Source organism: Mchenga conophoros, linkage group LG3, assembly GCF_057382185.1.
Source record: "Mchenga conophoros isolate Kocher_MC1m ecotype Shallow Benthic linkage group LG3, M_conophoros_male_GT1.1, whole genome shotgun sequence".
In the NCBI taxonomy this organism is placed as follows: Eukaryota; Metazoa; Chordata; class Actinopteri; order Cichliformes; family Cichlidae; genus Mchenga; species Mchenga conophoros.
In genome coordinates this window covers 55,740,534-55,767,434 of record NC_140528.1, presented here as the reverse complement: position 1 = coordinate 55,767,434, position 26,901 = coordinate 55,740,534, and the positions used below count along the sequence as shown (strand labels likewise).

Genomic DNA, 26,901 nt, shown 5'->3' with positions numbered 1-26,901 from the left:
ATGTGATGCATATTTTTATATTTTTCAGTCAAACTTAAAATTGACAAACACAATGAGTTTCAAATACATTCAACGTGTTTTATATGATTTTAGGATTAACATGCTTGTTGGGTCTTCTACATTACTTTTGTATTCAAAATATTTAATCCAAATAAATGTTAAATTTGCATGCTTTAAAATACATAACAGGCTGCTTGTTGTAAAGTACTATTTTATGCTTTTTAAAGTGTTTTTTTTAATGTTAAATGTATTACATTTGTGTGGTATTAACACTCTAAAACAAAATTGATATACTCATCCTAAACATTGTCATTTAACATTTCTTCATGTTTGTTTCCATAGAACAATTCACCTGGCAGTAAATAGCACGGCAAGCTGTTTAAATCGTTGTTGTGCATTCATGTGCTGCTTGGATGGTCCCGACCTGGGAAATTCCTCTTCAGAATTTGATGTGTTCTTAAATTTGAATTTGGAAACAGCAAAAACACTACAGAGATTAAAGACTTGTTATCCAGCTAATAAATGTGTTTTCTGCCTAATCTACGTTATTGCTCATGGACTGCTTTAAACAGTGACAATGTCATATCACCTTCTTGATTAAACGTTAGCCATATAAGTCAATTGATTTAAAGTTTCTTACCTTAAACCAAACCTTTACCAGATTTTTGTGTAATTTCAAGTCACTAAAGTCACCCAGAAAAGGGGATTTTCCTAGTCGGGGAGTCATTTCTCAGATGATTCCAATACTCCATGACTGCACAAATTCTCATTGGTCACTTGTTGATGACCTGCTACTTTCCTGCATCCATATTCACAGCCGGAGGAGTCAGACCTTCCCTACCCACCGCCTCAGAGAGAGCCAAATGTCTTCATGATTCCTCAGGGAATCAAACCTGTTCTGCAGAGAACCGCCATCGAGGTATCACTAATTATCTGCTTTAACTTTTCTGTTTCATTATCACCACCTTCCTGGGTGCTGAGAAACGGTGAAAATGATCATAGTCTTTTGATCCCTGGTACTGATTCTCTATTGTGTTATGTGTGTCTTAATTATAGATGACTTTAGCTTTATTAGTTCCCTTTAGCCTTCCCTTGCTGTTCCCTCAGGCTCGTCTTTGTGTTGGTCTTGTCTGTCATGGTCCTTAGTTTAGTTGTGTTACGTTGATCTAATATTGCTGTTCTGCTGTGTCTCTCTTCCTGTTTTATTTTGGTACATGTTGAACTCTGTGTCCTGTGTTGGGTTTGTCGTCCTGTGTCTTGTTATCCATGATTTGTTTCCACTGTGTCTCCCACCTGTTTACCCCTCGCCTCATTACCATGTGTATAAATTGTCTTGTCCTTTGTTGGATCATCGTGTTTCCTATTTCTTGCCGTCCCTGTTTGTAGCGTCACTGTAGTTATTTCTTTAAAGCTCCCAGTGTTTCCCACAAGTTCCTGCTTTTCCTGCTGGATTTTTGGTTTGCCTTAAAGCTTGGTTTCATTTAATGCTTCTCTATGAGTCTGGATCTGGTGTCCTCTTCAGTCATTATATATGATAAAAATCTGTTCAACTGAGAGTTTCTGTTGTTTTTCAGTATTAATATTTTTATAATTTAAACTCAAAGAAACTTAAAGGATCTTCATTTTGTTTTTGTTTTTTTAATTTTGAATATCTATGAGCAGTTTGATAGATTTAATTATTACAAGTCTAAAAATGACACCAACACTACTCTTTCTGTGTCATCCTGACAGATTTTAGCATGGGGCGTCCGGAACCTGAAGAGCTTCCAGCTGGCCAGCGTTACCTCCCCCAGCCTGCAGGTGGAGTGTGGAGGCAGCATGGTCCAGAGCTGCGTCATCCGCAGTGTGAAGAAGAAGCCTAACTTTGACATTAATACGCTTCTCCTTGATGTGGTGAGCTATGCTGTACTAGACTTAAACACACAGAGTAATCAGTGCCCACAGCTTCCATGTTAAGGACAGCTCTGCTGTGGTTTGTGTTACTCATTTATCTTCATCAGTGAAACCACAATAATGGCAGAATAGAGAAATTCCTTCACTTTTTCCAAGAAAATTATAGGTTTCCTTGTGTGCTGCAGCAGATTTTTAAAAATTTATTTTTAGAAAAGTGAATGTTTCTTCAGATAAGAGTTAATTATCTTCCATGGCTATTAGCATAGGCATTAATGTACCATAAATGCAGGGTGGATATGTTTGCCATGGGTATGGTGGAGGGTACAGATGCTTACTGGATGTTCTTAAAGTGGATGTCACTGTAGTACAAGGTCAATAGTAAGCTAAGTTTGATGTTTAGTAAATCAGGGATAATACCTTTAACATCGATGTAGTTTTCTTTGGATAAACCAATTCATCTTATTTTCCACCACTGAAGAGGCAGACATTTCCACCTTGTTCAGGGATCCTAGGAATAAATAAAATATGTAGAAGTTTTATATTTGTTAAGACTTTGTGATTGTGTAATGAAGTTATGGTCACATTTGCACATGAATCTGCAAGTAAGTACATAAAAGGGCACAAATTGCTAACCAGCTGACACTGGTAATATCAGGGGTGTCTCACACACAGTGCATTATCTGACATGTAGTTCAGTTATGGGTTATCAGGTTTTACTAATAGGGTCATCCCATCTCAAGTGTTAGCTAGCTAGTGGTTATTTGGGTGGTGTTAATTAGCCTCTGCACGGCCTTCTTGTTCTCAGTCTTGGCCCCTGTGTACCAAACGGCCAGCACGCTCTCCACTGAGGAGCAGTAGAAAGCCGGCAGGGAGAAAGTGCAGCCGCTGCTGCTCTTTCTTTACCAGGGCGTTGGTGTTGTGGGTCCAAGTGAGATCAGCGAAGATGTCGGTGCCCAGATACCTGAAGGTGGAGACAGATTCCACCCATTCTCCATTTATAATGAGAGGGGAGTGGACCTGTCTGTGCCTCCCAAGTCCATTATGAGTTATTTTGTTTTAAGGAGGTTCAACATCAGGTTATTTTCTGAGCACCCGCAGGGCAAGTTCTCTACCTCTGCCCTATATGCTGTCTATCTATATGCATTTTTTTTTTTAAATAAAACTTTATTTGGGCAGTTGTTGTAGTTTGAAGGTTATGTTTGGGGTCTTGTATCAGGCTACCAATGTGAAGACTACAAGACTACTCACATGAAATTGGCTTCTGACATCTTTTCATCTCTCTTGTTTCACTAAATTTATTTCCATGTATAAGTGGGAGCCAAAAGTGAGCTAAAATGCCTTGTAAGGCTGAGAGGAATTGCAGAGTTGAATATAGTGGGCTATTATGAAAGAACACAAGTTATAGCAGGTTAAAAAAAAGGGTTGTATGGTCGCTAAAAAAACCCAACTGCATGCACGTCGACGCCTGCGCTCCCCTCGCTGTCACTCTGCAAAGAGCGTTTTTTAATTCACTCATTTATTTTAATCAGACCAGCCGCAATCTTCAGAGCAGGGAATCGTACCAGTCGTTACTTATCCTTCGAATGTAACACTGTCCTCTGAGAATATGTTTCCACTGAGTTTACATTGGTGCCATTGAATTCCACCTAAGTGTTTTCTTATGAAACCTAAACTGAAATATGGAAATATTAAACACATTTTCCTAACAGCGGCTCCAAACAGGCTAGAGAGTTTAACAATATTAAGGTCTGAAGTTGATCACCTCCGTGTTTTATTATGACAGCTATAACTGGCGTATGGAAATATTCACTTTTTTCCCCTTAAATGCAGATCCTTGCTTTGACTCCTGCAGTTTAATGTTAACAAGATTAAGGTCCTGTTTTGACCACCGCACGAGTGTGACAGCCTCAATCGGACTGTGGAAATGTGCACATTTCTTTTCCCCTTAAATTTAGCCGCTGAACCAATTCCAAGCATTTAATGTTAACAATATTAAGGCCTTAAGATGACTGCGTTAGTGTTTTCTTATGCCACGGGAGCAAAAGAAAATGTCATGGGCATAGTTTCCTTAAATATTTCTCTTTGAAGTGTCTAACCACCTAATGTTAGCTCTCTCAGTTTATTGTGTGAGTTTAGCATCATCAGCCTCACTTAAGCCTTTCTTAAAGCCAGAGAGGTCAAACAGATTACAGTTGCCAGCCCATTGTTTATTTACCTTTGAGTGAGTTTGGATAAATGAGGTTGTGTTGCCATATTGTCTTCAGATGTAGCTGCTGTAAATGTTTTGAGGGTTTCATTATGCAGCTGGTTCTTTGAGATTCTTCTTCTGCAGCTCTCTGTAAAAGTAAGAAGGATTGAGGGAACTCGAGCCAGTTGAATTTTATTTAAGTATATAGCTGTTGCAGAAGCTCTGCCAGCTGCAGCACCTACAGTATCAGCATCAAGCGGGAGAACATGCCTGGCAGGTCAAGTGATGGTCTGGTTGTCTTCTAAAGCCTGCAGACGTACAACCCAATGAAGGTTGCAAACTTAAAGGGGGCAGACGTTCTGGATCAAAAGTCAGATCTTATACAGGAAATCGCAAGAGAGGATTGTATAGATTTCACTAAATATGTTGCTACATGTCATTTAAATCTAAATTGAATCCTCTTTAATAGAAGATCATGATGACTGTATGAAAACAGGAAGATAAAATGCTCAGTGTTGATCAGATTTGTGGTTGTTTAGTAACTTTCTAATTGTTTTATTGGGCTGTGGCAGATATAAGTTGTTCTTTCTGCTCTAGTTAAGTCAGCTGTGAGTAATTCTGGAAAGGTTTGATTAGATTTTTTCCATAAACTCACATGAATAAGGTCCATTCTTGGTTTTTGTTTTTTCTTTGCGGTTATTTGTTTGTTTGTTTAAAGAGAATGGGCTTCATACGCTGATATGTGCATAGAACAAAATAAAAGCACATGGAATGTGATGTTCCTACCACTGTGCAGCCATAAAAGACGACAACAGTAAAATAACAGGAGAAACACTACTGAGGAGGAAGTCTGAAAAAAAGCACAGCTTCCCAAAGTGTTTGCACAGGAGTACCTTTAATTTAAAATAAATACATAATTATAATAATAAATAAGAAAGGCTTAGGATGAAATATCATTTCATTGTTTTATTTTACAGAGCAAACTGTAGTCCTACAACGCAGTAACAGCCTTCATTTTGGACCTTCAGGGTCATCATTCCCAGAAGTTCACAACAGTCTGTTTTTGCAAAACACTGGTGTGAAAATCTCTAGTGTGCGATTAAGATTAATGGAGCCATATATAATGCAAGGAAGTGACACTTACATGACAGAACAAAATGGCATATACTGAAAAGGACAGAGTTTACCGCAACTTGTGTGTGTGTTTTTTATTTTTTTTTGTTTTATCTTTTTTTTTGTGTCACTTTACTTGCAAACCTTATATTAAAATCCTCAACTTATATGTTAACTCAAAGTCCCAAAAAGTTGATTCTTTTCATCTGGATGTCATATTTTTAGTGGGAGAAATGTTTCATTACTGTCAGTGACAACTGATCAATGGCCATCAGTACCATTCACAGAGTTGGGGAATGGCTGCAATCACAGAATTGTAAGATTGTCAATGATCAGTGGTCATGACAATTTGCATATTAATCCAATGATCAAGAAACTGACCTCCCATCCTACTGTTCAATCAGTGGGCTAATTTCAGCGTTGTGCAAAGGTACTGTTGAAAGGTTTTGGGGGAACCTGCAGTCAGCTGAGACTAAAGAAGTCACTTGATTATGAGTGACGAAATGTTTCTCCAACTGAAAACGCTACGTCCAGATGAACAGAATCAACTTTTGGGGGATTTCCTTACCTGGATGATTGAGCATGCGTCAAGACACTTTAACTCAAAGTGTTGTATGTACCCTGATTTCCATCACAAAGATGGTATCTGCACCTCTGCAGATTCAGCTATTTCTTCCTTTACATCTGAAAAGGTCCATTTAAGCCTTGATTGGTCATGCTTTGGTGACCAATCAGTTTTAGGCAATCAGCAGCCACAGCCAGTCAACATCACGCAGGCAGGTGGCATAACCAATTAGAAATAGACGTTAAGCAGCCAGACGCTTAAGTCCCTGTGTTTTCATCTTCCTCCATCTCACCACAGAGACTTCCCCAAGAGGAGCTCTACATGCCGCCAATTGTCATCAAAGTCATTGACAATCGTCAGTTTGGGAGGAAGCCGGTGGTTGGGCAGTGCACCATCCGCTCGCTGGAGGAGTACCGCTACAACCAAGAAGATGAGCAAGCTGTGGAGTTGGAGGGAGAGGAGGAAGGATGGAGACGTAAGGCACACAGCAGTGGAAAAAAATAGAGCAAAAATGATTAACACTGATGATAAATGTTAAGTGTCTTCTTTTCCTGTGTGTGTTGGCACGTGTAGGTGAGACGCCCCATTTAATTTCTGGGGAGGTTTTTATTGACATCGATGATGAGCAGCCGCTTGTGTCTGACCAGGTAAAAGAGCTTTTTGTATCAGCTAGTTGCCTAAACCTGCTCTGTGTACACAACACTGTACATTTATTGGCTAATTACTCTGTAGGTAATTACTGGTAATTAGTACTTTAAATAATTGCCACAAAACTGCCTTTAAAGCATCAAAAACACTTTTCTGTTCATCTCTAAATTTCCTCTCACTAACATAAGGATTCTCTGGCTGGGCTGTGACTTTCACCTTCCTGTTGAAATCCAAAATCTTTGACAAAAGAAAAGGAAAAAAAGAGCCTATCCAACAATATCACTCGAATGCAGATAAAATTGTTTATTTAGTAAAGGCTATTTTTCACATTGAGTTAAAACTGCCAAGGATAGTGGTGAGGAGGGAACCTATATACAGGACACAGCCCTATTAGGCTCATAGCAACAGGTCCCACTGTCTTACCCTTTCATTTTTTTTCTCTTTCTTCTTTCACCAGATAACTGGTCAAAGATTTTTGACATCCCAGTTTGAAGAACACACAAAGTCAATTACTAACAAAATGTAGTCTTTTTAAAGCATTTTTTTAAATATCCCCTCTTACCCCCCTCCTGGTCCACAGTCGTAAGTGGTTTCATTGTGTGTATTAGTGAATAGAAGATTGTATAGAATTAGACCGTGACATAATTTGGCTTTATTGGTTTGGCAGACCGCACGAGGTTCCGTTGAAGGGAGCAAACATAAATAATGCAGCGCTATAAATGCTAAACACACACTCGCAGACCGCAGCTATCGTTGTGTAATCATGTTTGAGGACTGAAGGGAGCTGGAAAGTTTCAGGAGGAATGCATTGTCATCAAACTGTGGTCCCCCCAAAAACTGCAAAAACGCAAAGTCATTATTATGTTTAAGATGTTTTTGTTGTTGTTGTTGTTACATTTTCTAAAAATAGTGTTAGGAGGAGAAGAGTTACCAGTAGGCCCAACAATAAGTAAATACATGTAATAAGTGCTTTGCTGGGCTATTGATTATTAAGGTTATTATTATTATTATTATTAATATTAATAATAATAATAATAATAATAATAATAATAATAATAATAATAATAATAATAATAATAATGGTACAAGAACATGTCTGTAAATGCTTCTGAACCAAACTGTAGTTTGTCAAAGGTGTTTTTTATATTTGCAGCATGCATAACCACACACAGCCAATATAAACTTTCCATTTTCAAGGTTCACCAGTAGAGTTTTGGTCTCTGATGTGATGGGTTTTTTATTCAGAGTCAGAACCAATTTGATTTGAATGACAAAATCAAAATCTAACCTGGGAGTTACTCAGATCCCAAGTTACTCGGAGAGGAACTTTGTATTAGTATCTTGCCCAATGTTATTTGGCATGACGGGGACAGAACCACCAACCTTCCAGTTAGTAGATGAGCTGCTCTACCACCAGAGCTACAGCTACCCCACATGTAAACAAAAAATGAATTCAGTTGAATTTAATGACTTGAAGCAATGGATGAGGTCTAGCAGACACTGATTGGCTCCAGCTGCCTGCATTGGCACATTTGTCACTCACACAGGGAGCGATTCACTTGTCATGTATCTCTTCGAAGTTGACCATTGATCGCCAGTGGACATTTCGGACTCCAGTTTCCTAGGTAATCCGCTAATGTATTCACTACCAGGTCATAGGTTTATCTGTGGTATCTGGCACTCTTATTGACAATCACTTCAGTTGGTTGCCTCCAAGTTGAGGAAAGTGTATTTCAGGACCCGCTTACTTTGTGTCACCTGTAGCTTGAAGTCAACAAGTGTCATTTCTGCGGTGTCTGGTCACCATGGCACTGTACTGGTTTCTGTGAAGACATAGCTTTATAGTCTATTGAAGCAAACACTATTTTCTTGCCTCTCAAATATGTTTTTTATTTTAACAGTTTAACATAAGACCCTGTTGGGGACTGACAAACTTGTGAAGTCAGCCCTATGTGTCCATTAGAAGAACTGCACTTTTTGGCACTCGTGTTTTGGGTTCATTTTAAAGCCCTGGGTTGTTGTCACTTGGACCACCACACTGGTTGAGCATGTTTGTGGGCACTTTTTAGTGGCATTAAAGGAGTTCTAAAAAGTCTCAACATTTAACTCTGTTTAAACTTAACCATACTTTTACAATAGCATTGTGTCATCAAAAATGGCCAGTCTATTTTTCAGCACTTTTAACAGTTTATGGCATATTTCTGCCTCTATGATGATTGTATGTTAGGTCAGAGGGTAGGAACAAACAGCCTACATGATCATTAAGGTTAGAAGTCTTGCTCTTACCTTTGGAGATGGTAAAGGTACTGGCACCCTTGTCTACAATCTTTATGCTAAAATACCCATCTGGCAGCCATGATAAGAAAGTAAACACTCATCAAAATATGAAAATATTCCTTTAACATAACTAAAAGAATAGACGAGTTGTCTCTGCTGGTTGGTATTTGCTCTGAACTGTAATTATGCAAAACCAATGGTTGCCTGTTCAGAAATCACTAAAGACAGTGTGGCAGGCCTTGGAAAATGTTCTGCAGTAATGTTTAAGTGTGCAGGATTTGAAGTTAATGGGCTACAACATGGAAAACCACTGGATTGGCCCCTTTGAGAATACTGAAGTAACTTTTGAAGACAGTGAATCTGCAGAGGACTTGTGAGTTTTCTGGAAAGAATTCCAAGCTCGTGATTTCTGTCAGCCTCCTCTGTGAGAGTAAAACAATTCAAGACTTCTGTTTTGGAGCCCTGCACCTTCTTGCTGATGTCTATTACTTCTTCTTTTCTTCTCCTCAGTTTCCCCTCTCTGCTGTCATCAGCTGTCAGTCATTTTATTTGAAGACCCTTGGTCTTCCTCCTTTGCTTCTGTCTATTGTTCTCCCTCTTCTCTCTCCTCTGCACAATAAAATGATTATTTGGTTTTCATTCTTTACATTCAGCTTTTCCCCACACTACTTTTATATCACTTCCTGCCACTTTCCTTCTTTGCAAAATATCCAGTGCTGTAAAATGGATGCTTAATTGCCAAAAACTGCAGTTCCTCAAGTAGCCACTTTGGACTTCCTCGAGAAGTGAACTACCCCTCATGGACTCCCAGGGTAAAATGACCAACTTAATAGGAGAAATGCCCAGTCATATGAAAAAGAATAATTTTATAGGACTCTATGAAGTCCATAAAGTCTGTACTACCTACACCCTTACTGCTTCCATAGGATTTAAAAGGACAAATTACAGACAGATGCTGCTTCTCAAATGCAATTGGTTGATTTGCAAGGGTTGCCAAGACAAAGCCTCTTCCCTCTAAAAAACAAACAAACAAAAAACAACTATTGGCATATGGCCTTGCTTTGCCAATTTGCTTCTTGGAACATTGTGTAAAGACATGGCAAAAGTGGTGTCCATAATCCACGGCACCACATTTCAAGAAAACTAAATTTCAGGCACAGCAGTGGAGGCCTGAGCATTGTGGCTTGTTTTGTAGGCACAGGACCTGGGCACCATGTATTGACTGTGTCGACCATGAACTTATCTATATACCAAAGTATTCTAGACTCGAATGTGGGGCCATCTGTCCGACAGATAAAACTTGTGCCAAACTGGGGCTTAAAGTTAGGAACACCGCCAGTTTGACTGGTAGATGTGCCAACACAGCTGACTAATAACACTCACTGAACTTGATAACTTAATTGCGTTTGTGCTGCTGCTGCCTTTTAGCATAATGACCATTGGCCCACAAGGTAGTAGCTGATGTCTCAGTGGCCTTTTACCTTGTTTTAGATGCACTCTCTAAATCTGTTTTTTGTTGCCGTCTAACTAACTTCTTCCTTTTATTTATCAGTTGTTGTTCCTTCTTTTCTGCTCAGTTTCCTGGCTCTTTTTAGCTTTTACCAAATTATGTTTTTCTTCTGCCTTCCTTCCTTGCTTCTTTTCCTTGTTACATAAAATTTACTTAACTCTATTCCCTTTTCCCAGTAAAACCTCCTTTGCTCCATCTCTTCTTCTGTCCTTATTTTCACTCATTATGTATCCTTCCATTCCTTACATCCCTCTGCCCTTTCCCTTCTAAATTCCTTCCTACTTTACTATCTCTATTTATCGCCATTCTTGTTATCTTCACTTTAGCCATACTTTCTTTTGCGCAGTTTTCATCTATTCAGTAATCCTTTCATCTCTCCATTTTATTGTTCTCCATCTTTCTGTTTTTCAAGCTTGCTTCACCTCTGTTTTTTATTTTCCCTCTCCAGTCAACCCAGTTTTTCTCACACTCTCTCTCTCCATCCGTCTTTTGCCTTCCCCTCTTTACCCTTTTAATTCATTTTCTCATTCCTTCTTCCCTTCTCTATCGATCAAGCTGGCAGCTGTTTTAATGTGGCAGCTCATTAGGGGGAATCCTCATGTTATCCTCCTCCGTTTCCTCTCTCTCGCTTCATTGTTGTGGTTCATCAGCCAATCATCCCCTCACTGATCCTTTCATCATCTTGAAATGCCTGCTGGAATTTTTCCCTTTTTTAATTTCTCTGTGCGGCCCTCCTTGGTATCCCTTAACCCACAGGCGCCACAAAAGCTGCGCGCACACACACACACACACACACACACACACACACACACACACACACACACACATTTGTGTTTCTGTCACTTAGAGAACATTACATTGACTTTAATTTATCTAAATGATAATTAAACCCTTGACTAAACCTACCAAAACTTCATGTTAAAACTGAATGATCAACATTATGGAGACGTGTTTATGCATTTACATCATAAGGAAAACACATACACACAAATACGTGCACTATTTAACATAAGGAGACATCATGGGACTGTCTCTAATATATTGCTGTTACCTCATTCTTACGACACTGACCATTTTTCCATTCTCTTGCACTGATGCAAAACCTCAATTGCCTTGTTGTGTTTGACGGGGGAGGGCAGCGGTAAATGTTTAGTGACATGGGAGTTCAAAAAAATATGTACAACATGAGCTAAATAAGCGAGGTTAATTAGTGCGTCTGCGGGTGTTGAAATCAGTGTACACTCCCTGACATTAACACCCTTATCCAATTAAAATGTGCAGTTCATCATCAGAACAGCTTTGTGTGGGTACAATAACAGTCACGCAACTGGATGATAAATTTGCAGTGACAGCTTAAAAAGAAAAAAGAAAATCTGCACTCTTGTCAACCCAATTTGCAGATTCAGACCGGGCGATGAGTTAGAAGTTGTAAATTAATGGAGCAAAGTGCGACATTTGATCAGCAACAAGCAGCTTTGTTTCAGCGGATTCTTTGTACTGCTGAAATTCTTCGTTGCACTTTAAAAAAAAAATGCAAAAAACCCAAACTTGGCGCACAGCTAACTTGTTTAATTAAATTGGTCTTTGATAATCAATCTTTGTGGAGCTTCATCTGTTTCTTCTTAACTTGAAGATTGCAAACTTTTAAAGAATAAAAGTGGGATGGTGATCAGTTCACAGCTTGTGCAAAATAAAATGATTAAACGCTGAGGTTTCTTCATGAAAGTCAAAGTCAGCAGAGACGTGTGGCAACCAGTTGTAGTCAAATCGAATCAAGTGTCCAATTGGATACTTGAATATTGGAACTATAGATAACTAATTTATTTATAGTACTACAAGGACATCGCTGTCCACAGTTTAGTGGACAGTGATGTCCACAGCAATTCATAATGACTCCACTCCCTTATGTGAGAATTTTGTGTAATTCAAGCTACCATCACACCCACCTCTGGATGAGTCGTCAGCTTTTGCGGCAACATCATTGCCAGGGAATTTGTCCACCCACCACAACCAAACTCCTTATTGACTTTCCATTGGCATTGTTTTCCTGGTGCCTTGTGTGCCATCACCACATAATGCATTTTGAGGAGGCTGTGGTCACTTCACATTATTCACTGAGATCAGGTTGCATGTAACCTTGGTTAAACATGGGTTGAAAACCACTTAACTTTGTTCTGATTTTTAAAGAAGTTTAGCATTTAAGAGCTGCATTTTTTTTTTCCGTGAATTATTGCTATTAGTTCAGATTGCTCCAACCAAACAAATACTGATACTCTGTTTTCCAATTTGAAATCATTACACATGTTTGAAAATTCACTAGGGTTTACTACTATTACTAGGGCTGGACGATTTTCTCCAAAGTCTGGGACACTATCCACTTCCATAATACATACCGTTTCACCAGCAGCAGTAATCCTGGAGACACAAAGAGAGACAGACATAGTCTTCATTTTCCATTTCCATATTTAGTAAAATCTTTTTCTCTTTCGGCCTATAGTTCATCTAAGTTTTTCAGTCTCTCTCTCTACGCTGCTCTTCCCTGTACTCCGCAGTCAAAAGCTCAGCAGTAAAATGACAAACATAAAACCTGGTTAAACAAAAAGTTGGATCTGCACGTGCACAAGCATCCTTTTTACAAGAGATCGCACAGAGTAGTGAGATAGATTCTCTTTAATAGGAATCTTACAATAATCAGTTGGGAAACAAGCCAAATATCACTATTTAACACGATTTGTTAACTTTTGGCAGTCATTCTGACCATCGTCGGTTACCTGCATCATCTTCCGTGAGCACAAACCTACTTTCCACCCGTTTTGCTACTCAGGCTTTTGGTTATAAAGGCATCAGTATTTACCCCTTAGACCTGGCAGAGGTGCTCCAAGGACTGTCGAGGAACTGTCAGGATGTGGGGATCTGACTGTGAAAACAAGGTCACTGCATGCTTATTGAGTACTGACATGTAAATAACAAGCTTGGCCCAACCTAACATAAACGATGCTTTCATCCTGATTTATAACTATTATTGGACTATAAAGTAAATTAAATTATAGTAAGAGTTCAGACTAATGTAAGAGGTCATAAAGTCATTAGGAGTTTTTTCTGAAGGTTCTATTGTTACAAATATCTACAAGTTATGTCCATACATTTTTTTAATATAAAGTCTACCACTGCAAGGTGATGACGGCACAAAAATACAATAACTGCATTCAGATTTTCCCATCCTATCTTTGTTCTATCCTTCTCTGTTCTCAGCTGATCTCTAACTTTGTCTAAACACTTGAGGCCAGATTTACTAATGAGTGGTGCGAATGCAAACTGGCCTTTAAATTCATGTGAGTTGTGTTTATATAGCACTGTACAATTATACAGTGGTGTAAAAGCAAAAATACTGTTTGTTTTTATAAAGACTCTCAAACTGATTTACTAGCATCTGCGACACATAATTTACTGCTAATTATGCATGATATGATGCATGGTATGATATTTAATACAGAAAAAAAGGTGTGTTTTTTATGTTTGATTTTGAAATTAACTAACTGTGCGATGAAATAAAAACAGCTCAGCTGTTGTAAATCACTCATGTTTAGTAAATCTGGCTCTTTGTCCTCCTAATCTAGGTTCTGTCACAGTCCATCAGAGTAAATTCTCTGAAGTATAAGGCCGTTACTAACCCTAACCCCAATCCTTCTCTAATGTGTATTTTGGTGGAAGATAAAACAGATTTATTGCTTCTGTATTTTACCAATATCATGGAGAAAAAAAGGCATATTCTGATTGCCTTGGGTTAGAGTTGGGGTTAGGGCTGTGGTCATCTACAGTGATGACTTAGACCTGGGTATCTGCATTTCTTCCATAGTGGTGACAGTGATGTTTCTGTGTTTGAGTCGCTGATGTCCCTTCAAATGTTAGTAGATAATGTCTAACAGTGTCTAATGTTGTAATTTTCATGTATATTTCTAATATCATGTTCCTTCTTTTTGAGTGATTAACACTTTCAAATTGTCTTTTATGATTCATCATTGAGATGTGTTGCAAATATTGAAGCTAACTCTAACAAACTAACCTGAAAGTGTGTGTTTCTGTGTGTGTATATATGTGTTGTAGCTTGCGGATGGAACCAGTTCTGCTATCATTAACCTTTCAACCTCTAGTTCCAGCCTTCATGTAGGTAACAAACTCATCTTGTCATTCATTTCATTCATTGAACAAGAATGTCAGTCATGCTTTGCATTTACTTTTCATTGCACTTGTTTTTTTTCATCATCCATCCATACATCATGCCTCCCAGCCTCCCACTTAATTGTCTTTTTTTTCACATACTAAAGAAAAGTGGATACTTACTGCAAATCTGCTCATATTGGCAACTGACTGTCTAGATTTTTTAAAAAGGTCTACACCAGAGCCAGGAAATTTTTGCAGTGGTCGCCAGGCAGAGGATAGTAGTGGAAACTGATGTCGCTCTTATATTGAACACAGCATTGAGCCAAATGTTCGGTCTCCCTTCTTATCATTTGGCTCATTTGTGCACCACATGCACCATGAGACAAGTCTGTTACAACTCAAGATGTTAGCGAGGTTGCAACTGTTGATAAAATTCATACAGTGGATGTTGTTAGGAGTCCACAAGGAAAAAGCTGCTATAAAATGAAAATGGCTTTCAAAAAAAAAAAACTCCCAAAGTTTACATTTAAATTCAAGTTACTGTATGTAACTCTATTTTATTCATTTGTTTCTCTAATGGATATCATCATTTGGCTGTTTTCCACTGCAAAAAACAGCAAAGTGTTTTATCTTTTCTTGAAGAAGGTCTTTGCCACTCATCAAAAACTTGTTGAAAAGATGTTTAATATGCTCTCAAAATACAATGCTGGAATTTGGGTAAAAAAAACAAACATCTAATGTGAAATGCTGCTCTTTCAGGTCAGTGAAAATATGTCTGGAAAAAGGTTTCTCTTTATGTCTGACACCTCGGATTCAAAACCTGAGGGTTTTTTTTTTGTTTTTTGCAGTGACATTCATTACTTATTACTGCACCAACAACTTATAGTAGCATGTGCCTGCAATAATGAGGCCTTTTCATGTGGAGTTTGCATGTTCCTCCATTGCCTGCATATTTCTCTGGGTACTCCAGGTTAGGTTCCTACTCACACAGGCTCAGTAACAGCCAGCAAGCACTCACCAACCAGTCAGAGACTAGTTGCCAGGGGATTGCTGACAAGTCCTTATGCCTGTGGCCCAGTGGTTCTTATCTGGCAATAGGTGTGAATGTGAGCCCTCACTTCCAACCAGCTGTTTTTCAGCACTACTTAGAAGCACCTACCTGCCTATTATACCCCAAAAACAGGGCTGAAAAGACCCTATAAATGGATGGGGTCCAAAACAGTCTGTGGGAATTTTTTTCCATCTCTAAGTAAAAAAAAAAACAAAAAACACACATTAATTAGTAAAAAGGCAGTCAAAATCTAAAACTAATAAACAATGTTTCAGGTGATGCCAGGTCACAGTGTGTAGACAGTAGCACAGTTTTAGTTTTGCTATCTATCGATGAAGTTTATTTAAAGTAAGACACTGTTGAATAACACTGAGTGCAGACAGATGAGGGCCGATCTGGAATGAGATAAAAGTGGGGCTTTTTTCCTGCTGCCAGGATGAAACGGGAGACTTGCTGCTTTGCTGGTCTTGTGTCAAAAAAATGCATCCTACTTGAGAAAGCCAGATTTTACAGAGCGACACACCGAGCTGTGCGGTTACACAGGAAATCTAATCCCACATTTGAACTTGGGGTGGGGGGGGCTCCGCTGCTTGTTACATTCTTCTATTTTATTTATCTAAGCCAGGTCAGTTTGAAGACTAAGCATGACCCGGACCAGCCTGAGCACACAAACATACACATCCAGTAGTGCTCTTTCCTTTCTTGCTCGAATTTGGGGGGGGGGATTTCTTCCTCTCCAAACAAAGATATTTGTTTTATTAAGGGTCAGATATTTAAAGCAGTCAAATTAAAAGCTCAGTTTTCTGTCTGGCCATGGCCAAAGTCAACAGAGCTGCTTATAGATCCTCTATACCACAACTCTCTGTGAGCTCTTACTAAAAGACAGAGGAGGGATGGATGAATGAGAGAGGGAGAAAGTGACTAAAAGAGAAGCAGAGAGAATGAAAAGAATCAGAAAAGTTTCAACTAAAGGAGCAAAAAGAGGCGGCTAATATCTCACGGCACCAGAGAAAGAAAGCATGCTCTCTCATGTGCCGTAAATCCTGGCATCCTTAATCTCTGGGTCGCAACCAAAAGAACAGGTCATGCGCGTATGTCTGATGATTACCAGATTACTGCAGCAGAGTGTGCGCTCAGCAGAGCCGCTTCCAAAGCAGATCAGTCAGATTTAGTTTCAGAGTTGGAAAAGTTTAAGAAGATCGGCTGTCAGGAGCGTCATGGCTCCTCAAAGCTCGGAGGCTCCAGCCCCCCTTTCGTGATATCTGAGATCTAACGTCGCTCAGATGGAAAATGAACATTATATGTCACGTCTCATCGGCAGAATGCGTGCACGATGACAGTATATATCGTGGTTCAAACCAACCTCTGTGTTTTCTCATTTCCATAAGGAAACTGGATTTCAAAAATCTGTCAGGTCACTATAATCTGGTTTTTGTGTCTGCTTTTTCTATCGTTGTACCTCTGCCATTAATTCTTATTAGAATTATTCCACTTCTTCTCCAAAAAGCAGTCAGTTTTGGTTAAAAATCCTGCTCTGAAAATGTTGCAGTTTACCTCAACTTCCATAAATCCTTCCTGGCTGCTTTGGATCCAGAGAAACTAACTGACATGGCTTTGTGCCAGGCGACTTTGTGGCATTTTTGGGGGTTTGTGAAACACACATTTATGGCCCTATAATGACACTGTAACCAGAAACAAGATGTCAAAATAGCTTAGTAAATCATTATTGTTTTTCTTGTTCTGCTAATTTCAGCCACAGGCTGATGTAAGCTGCTGTTCAACTCCAGAATCTGAGCGCTGCACATATTTGTTGCCCAGACCATCATCCAGATGTGTCTGTGCTTTTAAAGATGGCACTGGTGTACTTTTAAGTCTATCATTAGTCGCAAGTTAGTGTTTGAACTTTCAGATATCAGACAGACTTTCAAAAAGCTCCTGTGAAAAGCCTGATTCACTCAACATCTCGCTGACAGTAGAAGGACATTGTTTACTGTAGCTGGTGACCATAGCGGACCATTTAGCAGCTAAAGATGCAGACACAGATGCTTCCCACATTATAGAGAGCCTATCCGACTTGGCATCTGAGGCCAACAGTCAACATTTAGGTAGTTAGGGCATCAGGGTTAAGGCTATCTGTTCTTTTTTTTTATACTTGTTAACCTTTATTTAACAGGACAGTGGAGAGATACCAGGAAAGCCAGGATGAGGGGTAAGACGCACAGTTACTGGCCTCAGGGCAGATTCGAACCCGGGCCTATATGGGTTACCTTCTCAACCCAGTGGGCTAAATCAGTGTCCATGACTTCCTATTCTGTCAGTTAATGTTTGCTAGTCCTCCATATATGATTCCCAATTGTCTTTGGTGTTACATATAGCATGGACTGTTTACTAGCAGCCACAGCTTGCTCAAACAGTCAGTAGCAAATGCAAGAAAGTTTGTTATTTTCAAAACCTGTGTCGCTTTTTGAGGCTTCTGAGGTTCTTTTAAATTGGGGAGAATGTGAGAACAAATTGTTTTCTGCATAGCAGATTGGCTTTTCAGATAAATGGGCTAGTCGGCGGTATGAGTTTAGAACAGCATATGAAAAAAGCTTTCAGAAACTGGACATGCTGTAGATTGAGTCAGCCCTGTGTAATATCAATCAATGATAGCAAAGAAGACATTCATTTATGTGCAAATGCCACAGATTTTTACTTGAGGTTTGCTGTTCTGCCTTGAAACCGCAGTGGAGCAAATGACAAATACATGCAAACAGTTGTGCCTAAGAAGCCAACGTAGTTTTTCCACTTTCTTCACACTGACCAGTTTATTTTAGAGGTATGGAATGAGGTCAAAGAAAATTTGAGTTTTTGGCAGAATGGCTTGCTGCTTCAGAAAATTCTCCAGTAGACAACTGATCTTTGAGTAGGAAAAGTTTTTGATTCGGGTGCTTTGAAGTCAACGTTGCCGGATTGGTTGAAATGGACCATACAGTACGTTTTTGGCATAAAATTAGAGGACACTGCACGGTTTCCCGGGTATGCTGCACACCACCAAAGTGAGCCAACATATCCAACCAAGCAGCATCTATAGCTGAAAACTAAGCTTAATTAGTGTGAAAGTTCTCAGTCATCCAGGTCATCATCTGGACCGCTAAGTTATCAGCTACTCCAAACAAACTGCTTTCATGGACTGTGCTGGTTCATCAAACGCACACAGCCACACACAAATAATTACTACAAAGTAGGAACGCACAACATGTTTTACAGATCAAAACTGAAGCACAAACTTCTTTTTTTAATGCAGTTATCTGACAAAAGATGTACTAGCTGTACAGTTAGTCTAGGAAATGTGCATTACAGTTTTGATAAGTAAAGGTTTAGTTACTTTTGTGTTTCTCAGGAATAATTAGCATGTATTTGGTGTAATAAGTGCTTGCCAACCGAGCTTGTTAGTGTTAGCAGATCCTTTTAGACCTCCACCCTTGTGTCCAAATATGCTCACTTCTGGCTCTAAAAGTAGCAGGTGGTGGTAGTGGCCAAAATGCTAACATTTAGGCAAACCAAGCAATGATGTCATGGTGGCAAAGTCCATCTTTTATTCACAGTCTACGGTTCCACAGAGTAACCTCCACAGATGATTCACCGGGTAAATTGCAGCTTTTTGGGAGGCTCCTGATGTCGTCGATTATGTAAGGTCACAATTCATGCTGTTGGAACTTTGGCATGCTGGAACTTATCACAGATTATAATTCATCTAAAAACACTTTTCTTTTCTTGTTAGAGAGCAGCTCCCTCATGATAAATGTGTATGTTTTTGACATTACAAGGCAACAAAAAGCTCCTAAACGCTCTGTCAGATTTGGCTCTTTATGTGTGTGAACTTTAAAGGAAGCCTCTTCCAGCCCCACCTGTGACCTCTGACTCTGTTGTGGATGGGGTTTCCCCACAAAAAAGCTTTTATGAAGCAGCTCGGTGCTCTTATGAACTCTTATGTAAATGCACTCGCTCTGCTCATAGAGTTCTTGGCAGTGCCAGTCTGGTTTGGTTAGGCTGGCTTTCCCCACAGGGCATAATGATAGGCTGCAAACCACACCGACACCCTGACCAGACCACTACAGGCTCTGTGTGTCTGTGTGTGTGTGTGTGTGTTCGATCTCCAGAGTGTATACTTAGTACAGAGTTTGGAACACTCCACCGGCGGCCTTAATCTGTCTGAATCAGGAGTCGTGGACACACACACACTCACTTTCTGGCGCCCTGGTCATCAATGCTTGGCACCAGCAGCACACAGAGGGCACATAAACACACAGCAGACACTTCACGCCTCAGACACAGGGCACTGTGCATGTGTGTGTGTGTGTGTCATGTCCTAGTTAAACGCCACGTGCTGACCTTTTCCATGCCATGCTGCCACTTTGGAAAAATTAGGAATTCCATAGTCCCCCTACTTCTCCTGTGTGCGTGTGTGTGTTTCTGTCTCAGAGTTTGTGGGAAGTAGGAGAAAGGGGATTCCACACAAACCCAGTGCCATAAGAGCACTTTTGTTCAACATTTATGCCTTTACTTACTTACACACACACACACACACACACACACACACACACACACACACACACACACACACACACACAGGAAAAAGTGGCGCATGCGTCACAACTGTGTTTCTGGAGTGTTCCTCAGAGGGTTGAAGGTTGCAGGGCGGGGATGAAATGTGTGTTTTTGTATGTGTGTGAAGATACACACTGTAGGTTGATCTGTCCCCACTGTATTCTCAATTTTTGTGGTCGGTGTTTCCTTGTTGTGAGCAGCCAGCAGCTTGCCATCACACACACACACACGCACACACACACAGTGAGATGGACAGACTTTTCGCTTCTGTGAGAAAATAATCAAAAATGAGCTTTTAAGTAGCTCTGCGGTCGGCGTTGCCAATGTGAGCAGACTTTTAGTAAATTTGATGGATGAGGCAGCTTCACGCTTGAGAAAATGGAAGTCTTGATAAAACACATGAAACAGGGTTTCTTTCCGAGATGTCACATATTTCCCCAAAAATCACATCGTATAAATCAAAATGAATCCAAACCTCAAAAGGCCATCAGTCAAGATTTCAAAAACAAAGATATATATTTTACCCTCCAAAACAGAACGACATTGTGAGCGCAGGATGACTCATAGCTGTAATAGTAAGGCTTTAACAGCCTTTGATTTAATGCCAGCAGTCATTTTGTAATAGCGGGATTTATTTCTTCTTCTACTTTTTTTTTTTTTTTATATGGTGTATGTTTCATTTTGGATTGAAACCCCTAATGTGCTATGAGAATAACGTATTAAGAAATGTGTTGAAAAGCTCCTTAAAATGTGTTTAATCCCTCTACTTTAATGCGTGGTTACAATTCTGTCAGCATTTGTGCGTCTGCACTGAGTGATCGTGCAGTCTACGGTGAAATTAAATTTCTCTCTGACCTGTCTTTTGTTGTTAACGCTGACACTAGATGTTACAGTGGGTAAGTTTTGGAGCGCACCGACTTATAAAAAATGCCATTCCAAGCGTGTGAGATGGTGTGGTTTTGCCAAAACCACTGAAATCTTTCACACATTATGCACTACCAGTGCATTATAATCCCCCAGCATCAGATGCTGCTGTTCTTTTGGCATCTGTGCCATGATGCAACGGGTTATTGATGATTGTAAGGGCCTTTGGTGTCACATTTAAATTGGTAGGCTTTTTTTTTTTTTTTTTTTTTTTTTTTTTAGCTGCAGGGTTAATTTTGTCAAACCAAAACACAATCTTTTCCCAAACCCAACCGAGTAGCTTTTGTAAGCCAAACTAACAGCAGAAATTAAAATTAGGTGAAACAAAGCACGAAATGCAACACTGTGATTTATTACACCAGTGATTTATTGCACTTAAAAAACATTTAATGTGGACCTTTTAAAAGGGAAACTATATGCCCAACTGCACCCAAAACCCTTGTGCATCATGATGGAGCTCCAGTATCTGACACCCATCTGGTGTGAAATTATGTTGGCAGTGCAATATGTGTAAATGCATCTCATTCTGGTAACTTTTGCACTTGCATGCATTTGCCCCATCTGTTAACTCAGGGTGGAAAATTAATTTTCCCAGCAGGCTACATGAGAAACTGGGACTGTTGTGGAGGGCCACACCAATAAGCTTAAAAATTTATATTAAGCAAAGGTGAGATCAGCTTAATTTAGTTCAACAACTCCATTCTGCTTAGTATTAACTTTCTATCTTTATAAAGTGGGACTATTGTGGCGGCCGCATCAATAGGATGAGCTCAATATTACTCCGTATTAATTTTATTTCTTTATAAGCTTACTGTTGCGGTTCTTCACAACCATCCCAGTTTCTCACCTCGTAAGAGCCAAGGACTGTTGTGGAGGACCACACCAATAAACTGAACTCAGTTTTGCTTAATATTCATTTGACCTCTGTGTTATTGGTGCAGCCCTACACAACAGTCCCAGTTTCAGGTGGAGATTGGCTCCAAAAAAGAAAGAAATACTTAGGAAACAATAAAATCAAAGCAATCAATGTTTTCCAGAGACTGAGAAGTAATGCGTTTGGAGAAAACAAATTAAGAGACATTTTGCTTCTAACACTAAAAAACCTTTTTTAGATTATGGGTTTTTTTGTCAGAACTTTAAATGGTATTAAATTTAAGCAGGGGTATGTTAAATTTAGGGTTGCGCACAAATTACAAACTTGGATTCCACTTAGTCTGACCTCTTTCATACTCCCTTAATCACATGAACTACACCAGCCAATCTCTCGGTAGATAACTTCAGTCCAGCCTCAGTGAGTTTGTGTTTTCGGGAAGGTAGTTAACATTTTCACATTTTCACTACATCTGGCCTCGTCTGATCAGCATAAAACACCCAAAAAAGACAATGAAAGCACCAAGTATTTTTTGTTCCTGAAGAATATTACTAGGTTATAGAGAGACGTGGTGAAAAACAGCTTGGAGCAAGGTAGCAGAATAATTAATTTCTTCATGAATAAATATACATTTTTGGACTCTTTTGGCATAACTCGGTTCTTCTTATGTCCATGTTGATTTTCGTCCACCTTGTGCCAGTTCCCATCCCAGTGTTGCCCGTTTCCATTGCCTCAGAACGCCCATATACCATGACCTTAATGCCATGGAGTCACCAGAGACAATTTTTACTTGTGTTGACGTAACTTGGCTAACTCGATGTTGCCATGTGATCATTGGAAAAATCATGAAAAGCGCTGCAGTGCTCTACTCACTGCAGGACTTTGAACAGGTTTGAAAGGTCAAAGGTTCTTCAGAAGAAGTTCAGATATCAAACAAACACAGCCCATAAACGACACAAAAATCACTTTCAGTAGCCACAGACAATTTGGTGGAATTGGAAATGACCTTTCAAGTATTTATTTATTTATTTTTAGTTTGACTCGTCAGGTAAATGAAGCAGCAAGAAAGTAACGCAAACATGAAGTCTAACCAACACAAATATTTTTTTAAATAATATTACGCAAGCCATAAGACTGCATGCAGAGCAAACCTGAATGATTCAAAAGTATCATTTGGGTTTTACCAAACAACACAGCCTTATTTATATTCAGCACCTCCTATTCAATCTTCCAAACTCTGACATCTGATTGTGTGACCAACAGGGAGAAGAGATTATGGACTGGTGGAGTAAGTTCTACGCATCAACTGGAGAGAAAAACAAGTGTGCGACTTATCTGGAGGAAGGCTTTGACACTCTCAAGGTAAGGATGTGTGTTAAGTGCTTGTAGGAAACAAATGTTGTTGTTTTTTTGTTTTTTCCTTAACTAAATGTTTAAATCTTTCAAATGAAGCTTGCAAATAATACATATGTTACAACTAGATACAAGATTCTTATTAAGTTTGTCTAGTATGATGTGGGAATTCATATATTCGAACATGCAATTGGCTATATTCTTTAGGCAGCTGTGGCTCAAGTGGTAAGTTAATTCAAAGCATTAATTGTATCCATCTTTTACTGGTCCAGCCCTTTGCAGCAGCCCTACTTTTTCCATTTGATCCATGAGAAAATTAACCACCTAACCCTTTATTAACCTCTTAGCATCCAGGGGTGGACAATTCGTTTTCCCAAGAGAAAATGGGACAGTTGTGGACGGCTGCTTAATCAGTTAATAAATCTGAAATAACATTCGATTATTCTGACTCACATTTGACAAAATGTAAAACTTCAAAGTTCCAGCTGTCTGAAGCATGAACCAACACCAATAATGTAACAGCTTGTAAGATAGCATTGGTTTAGTACTAAATTTAGTTTAAATGGGGAGGCTGATGGTGAGAGAAGTGTCTTCTTTATTCCTACAAGGCATATCTGAAGTTATTTTGAAGCAGATGTATGTAAATGAATTCGTTGAGCCATTGGTCAGCAGAACTCTGCCAAATCTGATAAAACCTTTGCACAAGGTTATGGTTTCACTTATGACTCAGTGTGCCAGCATGTTCAGTGTCTTTGCCTCATCACACCAGAGCACTAAGCAAATCATGTTATGGATACTGCTAAATTAGTACAATTATAAGTGCACTTACCTGAATAATTTTTGTATACACCTGCTGTCACAGAGTTTAAACTTTTTTCTAACCTCTGCTTTGTCAATGCATCAGTGCAACAACACTCCTGTAGCTTTTGGGCAGCTGTGGCTCAGGTGGTAGGTTAATGTAAAGGGTTAATGTAAAGTGCAGGCCATTTATCATCTATGAAGGACTATGGAATACAGTAAGAGAGATGATCCAAATGCAGGACACTGCAGACTGAATATTAAGCAATAGGCAAGCCTTTAATGCAAACTATCAAAGAAAACTATCCTTCAAAGTTAAAACGTAAAACAATAAATAAGTAAATAACAGGAGATAATCAAAAGTCGAATACAAAATAGCCAAAAACAGTCAAAGGAAAAAAGAACCCAAGGAACATGACAAATTAAAAAATGTAATTGTTTCATTGTTTAATTGTCTTTGCGCTCTTTGGGGCTGCTTTCATGAGTAAATAATTTTATGCGACATGTGCATCTTGTAAAACTGCACTACATACTATTACTATTTGAGGAAATATGTAAGTTCTTGTGATATCTTTGTATTTCTATAATAATATGAAATTTATGCACACATTCCCCATTTTTCCCTGTTAAGGCATATGTTAACTCACATTCCACAAAGTTTACTTATTGTATATGGTGTGGTTTCCTGGCCTTCATAAATAAAAGATTAATAGACGCTAAAAGGTAATTGTCAGCTTTGAGCTGAAAGGTTTGCAGCTATTATTTTTATGATTTGTGTAGTTTCAGACCAAAAATAAAGATCATGTTCAATTACAAGAGTTTACCTATTTAATTTACATAGTATTTATTGTATTTTTATTCTTTTTCATTAGTATTGTAAGTCACATAATAATTGGAAAAGGGTTGTACATTGTTTTGGGGTTTTGTATTTCTTCTGTTGACGCTTTTGTCATAAAAATAACCCTGACGTGCATTGTGGGGGGGGGGGGGGGGGGAGACAGTTTTATTCAGTGGTAATCTGACACTATCTTCCAAAATGCTTATTTAACATCTCCATCAATGTGCATGTACACTGTCACTAAATAAACAGACACTTTTTTTCTTTTGTTTTATTTCTAGGGGAACAGTTTTTTTGGGACTGGGAAAGTACCCCTTAATGAACCACCATTATACTGTAGACCCTTGGTATTTACTTTGCAGTTTGTGTCTTGCAGACATAAACTGCGAAACTTAATGTAAATGTACAAAGTGGACCTTTCATCTTACAAAGCAACAAATGTATTAGATTGCCTTATTAGATATTTTTAGAAACAATAAAACATTCCGTTAAATTCCAATTCCGTTAAATACACCTAAGATGCTTACATAAATCCAAGAGATGGCCCGTGTCCTTTTTTCAGTGTATGCGTATATGCTTTTAATTTACCCAAAATAAACAGCAATAAAATATTGCATCTTGAGATGTAAAAGTGAAAGACTACACCATTTCTATCTGGGGACACTGGCTTTCGGAAATGTGCTCATAGTTAGTTAGCTTGGAGTCAAGGCTGGACTGGGACAAAAAATCGGCCCGGGCATTTTGACTAGAGACCGGCCCACCAGGATAAAGATTGAAAATGTGACATCATTCAGGGGTAAAACCGCAAAGGATTCTGGGAAGTTGTGGCAAGCGGTACTAGCGCACGCAGGCTTTCAATTGAACTCAGTTACACAGCGATAAAAAGAAACCCAAAAAATGTCAAGAAGCTGTTGTATTATTAACTGCAATAGCCGGTCGCATGACAGCCACGGGAAGCCGACGGGTAAAGAGATCGTTTTTTTTTTTTTTTTTTTTTTATCGGATTACGTCGTTGAAGAGAAATTTTTTAAGCCATGTTTCCGAAGTAAGAGCCGACGGATGGTCTGGATATACCAAATATAATGTCTCAGAACACTCCAGCACACATGTTAGTCTGCTCCAAGCATTCCCACAAAGGTCAGTCTTCTGTTGTAGTTAATGCGTCATTTTTCTTAACATAATTGGTGATATAGGTTACAAGCAAGTCTGGCGCTGAACAGAAATTGTCGCGCTATGCTCCTTTATTTATTGTGTTTATTGTGCATAAATAGTGAATTGTCCTGACACAATATTGCGTTTCGCTTCTGTTATTACCATGGTACATTGACGAAAACATATACTTTTATTCACAGGATAAAACAGGTTTTTTGTATCACTAATTGTCCAGTACGATTACAGCATACAATATTATTGTCACTGCTACATTTCTGTAATGCTACCAGAAATTATTTCCACTGCTAATTAATTACCGTTGAGCTCAAAGGTTATATTAATAAACGGTTAATGAATGTGTATTTATGACGACGATTTGTGAGACTGGTAAACTTACCTTTGTTCGTACGATGGTCTTTCGTTCTACACGGTGCATTTCAAGGTCCTGTACCCATCCGTCGGTAAACTGTACCTGGGCTTGTTGCAGTGACCTGAAGTTACTAAACTTCATGAGTGTGGGCACTCACTCCAAGAACCGTATGATTATAAATCTGAGCGTGGTGAAAGTTGGGCAGCACGCTAACGTCTTTTGTCCCTCTGTGTGCTCGTAAGGGTCTGACCCTTTCACTCCTTTGATTTTTTCCTCGTATTTTTCTTTGACTTTTCGTCGAGTCTGTCTTTGTACGGACCGGCATGGTTCTCCTTTTGTTTTGTACATTCCTTTTTTGTGCGGCAAAGAAAAAAACAAGAAGGTATTGGAACCGGAGAATGAACGTTTTGCGGTGCTGCAAATGCTTGCGTTTGATGCGGTACTTGGATTGTTTTGCCACGAGTTCCCAGCATGCAATGCGCGAAAATCACGTGATTGCTAAACAAGGGGGAGGGTGCATCCGGCCTCCTCGGCTGTAATTGGTCCAGCCCAGAGTCGATCATGACCAATTGGCCAATCCAACACCTTTCATTATATAT

The 26,901-nt window shown here is 39.2% G+C and overlaps 1 protein-coding gene across 5 annotated transcripts in view; it reads left to right on the top strand.

The window, feature by feature from the left end:
• The window catches only part of dysf (dysferlin, limb girdle muscular dystrophy 2B (autosomal recessive)), a 103,158-nt gene that overhangs the window by 43,921 nt on the left and 32,336 nt on the right, over positions 1–26,901 (top strand). For 3 of the 5 annotated variants that reach the window (XM_085263571.1, XM_085263570.1, XM_085263574.1), the window contains 6 exons: positions 818–919; positions 1,732–1,893; positions 6,057–6,234; positions 6,333–6,406; positions 14,299–14,358; positions 23,055–23,153. In XM_085263571.1, coding sequence (XP_085119697.1) covers positions 818–919; positions 1,732–1,893; positions 6,057–6,234; positions 6,333–6,406; positions 14,299–14,358; positions 23,055–23,153 — 675 coding nt within the window. The remainder of the gene's footprint in view (positions 1–817; positions 920–1,731; positions 1,894–6,056; positions 6,235–6,332; positions 6,407–14,298; positions 14,359–23,054; positions 23,154–26,901) is intronic. The other 2 variants (XM_085263572.1, XM_085263573.1) reach the window with 1 other exon arrangement.